Below are 3894 nucleotides of genomic sequence, written 5' to 3' on the forward strand. Positions count from 1 at the left end.
CTGTCGTCGCCGATTCGGGGTCTGAGTTCGGCTCAAACATGTAAGGCCGGACAACATTTCCTCAGCAGTGACCATCATTACCGGTGTTTCTATTGACCTTACTTGTGAGTATCACCAATCCACAGCAGGCTACAGCATACATGACCCTAGTTACCTGTGGTTGGTCTGGCTGTGCGTCACTCAGAAAACAACAGGCCAATCAGAAGAGAGGCTCATGAATATTAATTAGACAGGCCAAACTCTACCTGTTCTTTGCAGAGCTCCTGAGACAGGAACTGTAAAAATATGTGTACTTATACCACAAATATATAGTCTTAAGGACACCAAGACTTAAAATAAAACTCCAGAAAGGTGTAAAATATGTGACCTTTAAAGGTGTACAAACACATTCTGAGGCCTGCTGTAACACACTGAGTCTCATTCATTTTCATTGAGCAGAACAAATTAGTGTTAAAATGTTTGTAAAACCTTTCTTATGTAAATTGTTCCACTGAACACTGGGTAACACTGGGTTCCACTGAACAATTTAAGTAAGAATGGTTAAAAAATTATTTACATAGATAATCATACTGCTTGTGTTTCCTAATTGAAGCCCACTGTGCAGGAATCATTTATTTGCTGAGAAACACTCTTCTCACTTTCCAAAACTGACAGGCAGAATTTGGTCCCGTCCGCTGCATACCGCATTCTGAAAGGATCCCTACTGTGTCTTGATAGGCCAGCACCTTTACATTTACATGAAGTACCAGCAGGATATTTTAAAAAGGGTCCGGGGACGGAGATGTCAGATGTCATACCATGCTGTGTGTCCTCTCTGACATCTTGACAACTTTCTATAAAACTAGAGAGTATGGGGAAAATTGCAAGAAGAAAAAAAAAAAAAACCCTGCAGGCAGCCAAGAAGTCCCTCTGAATTTCTAAGATGAGTAATCGTCCTACAGTAACCCCGGTTTTGCAGAACTTTCCTAATAAAACTTTAAATCATACAGAGATCCTAATCTGTCACTTACCTCTTGTCTCTAGGCCAATACCGCATGCCTCTGCGGGCCCACCCACAGCCTTCCTCACCGAATCAGGTACCAGAATGCACTGATGCCAGCGGTGGGTCTGCCATCTGCCATGAAACACCAGTGCACAGAAAACATGTTGCAGCGTCTGGCTTATATCCAATTATATTTTCTGAACATTTTGTATTTTGTTGGCACATCTAGTAGGGATACGCATTAGCACATTTTAATGGAGTAACACCACATGTTGTACACGGTTTGATTACATTTGGGTAATTTTCTGTCTTATAGGATGATTTTAAAAATGCTCTAAACATTTTAAAGGGTACTTTATAAAAGCTTTACGTTTATTAATTTTTATATTGTTTTCCCAGAAAGCTGAATTCTAGTTTCTCCTACCTAAAGATATAAAAATAAGAAAAATTATATTTGGTTTTTGCATTTTTCACAACAAAGAATCAATAATAAGCTACTGATGATTATATTATGTTGATATCAAGTTTATTATGATTTACTTGAGAAGTGAGAGATTTTTACATCATGATCTAGATGTAGCTTTGCATTAATCAGTTTGATTTGTCACACTGAAGACTGGAATAATGACTGTTGAAAATTCAGCTTTGCCATTACAGGAATAAATTACATTTTAAAACTGTAAAAATAAATTGTAATAATATTTTACAATATTACAGTTTTTACTGTATTTTGATCAAATAAATGCAGCCTTGGTGAGCATAACAGACGCCGTTTATCGCTCATTTAACCATTTCTCTCTTTACCTGTAAGTTGGGCACAGAGGGGGTGGATCACATTCTCTCTCCTCATAAAGAGTATCTGGGCACTCTTGACCTCCATTAGCAGGTCTCTGGATGATGATCCTGTGACGAGACTGGGTTGGTGCAGTAGCATTCACTAGAAAAGCAAAGAAGTTCACAGTATTGGGAGAATAAACATGAAGTTAAAATTTTGAGCTTGTCAAGCTGTTCCTGGTAACGACATGCTGTTAGGGTTAGGGGTCTACATGCTTACCCGATAAACAGGAAGTGGGACAGGTGCTCCATTCGCTAAAAGGTGTGACGATGCAGTCAATTTTGCAAGGTAAAGGACAAGACCGGATGGAGTCAGGACAAGAGGATTCAGGACACCTAAAGTTGATATTAGTATGAGATTTTCTGTATGGGTGTTCTATACAGAATTTAGGATGAAAGATTGTGTTTCTTTACCGTTTTGGCAGCACATGTCCATTCCCAGCTCTCCTGCATGTGACTTGGTGCATCTGTACCCCTGTACCGCAGTTGGCATCGTTCTCCATCTGTGGAGGTGCGCCGTTACCTTCACTCTCGTCTGTGATGGTGTTTGGCATACAGGGATCCCAAGGTGAAGTATCCCAGTAGTACACTGTGCATGGTTGTGTGCCACAGGGTCTCCACTGCACCAGCTCAGGGGCCGGAGGACATGGCTTTCCATCTACAAAAAAAAAAAAAAAGGACCAAAAAAATGTCCCCACAAGGTCAAAATTGACTGGTATCCTTGTGGTCCCCATAATGTAGGGAATACCAGGTACCCTCTCTCTCTCTCACACACACACACACAGGTTTGTTTTTGTGAATTGTGGGGACATTAGGCGTAATGGTTTTTATACTGTATAAACCATATTTTCTATCACCCTACACCAACCCTACACTTAAACCTACCCCTTACAGGAAACTTTCTGCATTTTTAGATTTTCAAAAATCATTCTGAATGATTTATAAGCCTTTTGAAATATGGGGACACTCAAAATGTCCTCATAAATCACCTTCTCGTTGTCATACCTATGTCATACCCATGTCACTATACAAATTTGTGTCCTCATAAATCACAAAAACGCGCGCGCACACACACACACACACACACACAAATGCATATACATTTAAGGACAAAGGGCCATATGTTTGAGGGGTCAAACAAAGGATATGTCCCTGATGAGTGTGTCATAAAGGGAGAATCTATAATTCATGTGAAAGAGCTGCTTTATGGGGACCAGCATAAAAGAAGGGGATGACAGGACAAAGACTAATAGAACATCGTTTTAAAATGGGGATTAGAGATTTGGACTAATCAGGCAAATCAGAGCATTGTGAATAATTAAACTGAAAGATGCCCAGTATGCGAGGGCCGCTGTAGCCAGTTTTTCTGCAACAACTGGAAACGTTACATTTCCGACACGTTTTCATAGTTTGTGCTTTGTGTATTTATTATTTATACTCTTGAATGTTCGCAGTATAACTTCACAAAACATAATCATATCATCATCATCTTTAGCATAATGAAAATGTGATGTGCATGAAATTCAGAGCTCAACTTGTGCGCTAATCACTTGGCCCGGTGTCTTATGTTTGCTGCAAAATACACTCACACTCTCCAGGAAGAGCCAGAACAAGGCGTGAGCGACTTTGTTTCCCCTCTTGGTGTTTACTGGAGCAGGATTGGGAACAGGAAGTCCAGGGACCCCAGTGTCCCAACACACAGTCCCCAGGACAGGGCATCTCACATGGCTGCTGGACTGGAGGAGGATCTCCTGAACACTGATCACTAGGGACTGTCTCACCTATAATGCGAAGATGAAGATCAGGAAAAAAATATCCCTGTTCTCATTGTCTTTATTTATATCAACATACCGAATAATGTTAATTATCTTTTCACAGCTTCCCTTTGAATAACACTTATTCTTTCCCAACAAACAAGCATATTTAATTAACATCTTATTATAATACAGCACAAGGAAATATGCAGTTAAGTTTATTGCCAAGAAACAAAATTAGAACATTGATATAATGATCATGGTTTGTTTTAAGCACCGGAATATCTCGGTTTCCTCTTATCTTACACCTAACAATAACTTTTT

At 39.7% G+C, this 3894-nt stretch overlaps 1 protein-coding gene across 1 annotated transcript in view; it reads right to left on the reverse strand.

Moving 5' to 3' along the window:
- LOC107718236 (thrombospondin type-1 domain-containing protein 7B-like) overlaps positions 1 to 3537 on the reverse strand; it is a 29102-nt gene extending 25565 nt beyond the window's left edge. Inside the window, exons 1-5 of the mRNA XM_016525230.1 lie at positions 3406 to 3537; positions 2231 to 2474; positions 2037 to 2152; positions 1787 to 1919; positions 1011 to 1114 (exon numbers count right to left, since the gene is read on the reverse strand). Coding sequence (XP_016380716.1) covers positions 1011 to 1114; positions 1787 to 1919; positions 2037 to 2152; positions 2231 to 2474; positions 3406 to 3535 — 727 coding nt within the window. The 5' untranslated portion in view covers positions 3536 to 3537. The remainder of the gene's footprint in view (positions 1 to 1010; positions 1115 to 1786; positions 1920 to 2036; positions 2153 to 2230; positions 2475 to 3405) is intronic.
- Between the last annotated feature and the right edge of the window lie 357 nt (positions 3538 to 3894).

The sequence above is a fragment of the Sinocyclocheilus rhinocerous genome, unplaced genomic scaffold, assembly GCF_001515625.1.
Source record: "Sinocyclocheilus rhinocerous isolate Xijiao unplaced genomic scaffold, SAMN03320098_v1.1 scaffold1111, whole genome shotgun sequence".
Lineage (NCBI taxonomy): Eukaryota > Metazoa > Chordata > Actinopteri > Cypriniformes > Cyprinidae > Sinocyclocheilus > Sinocyclocheilus rhinocerous.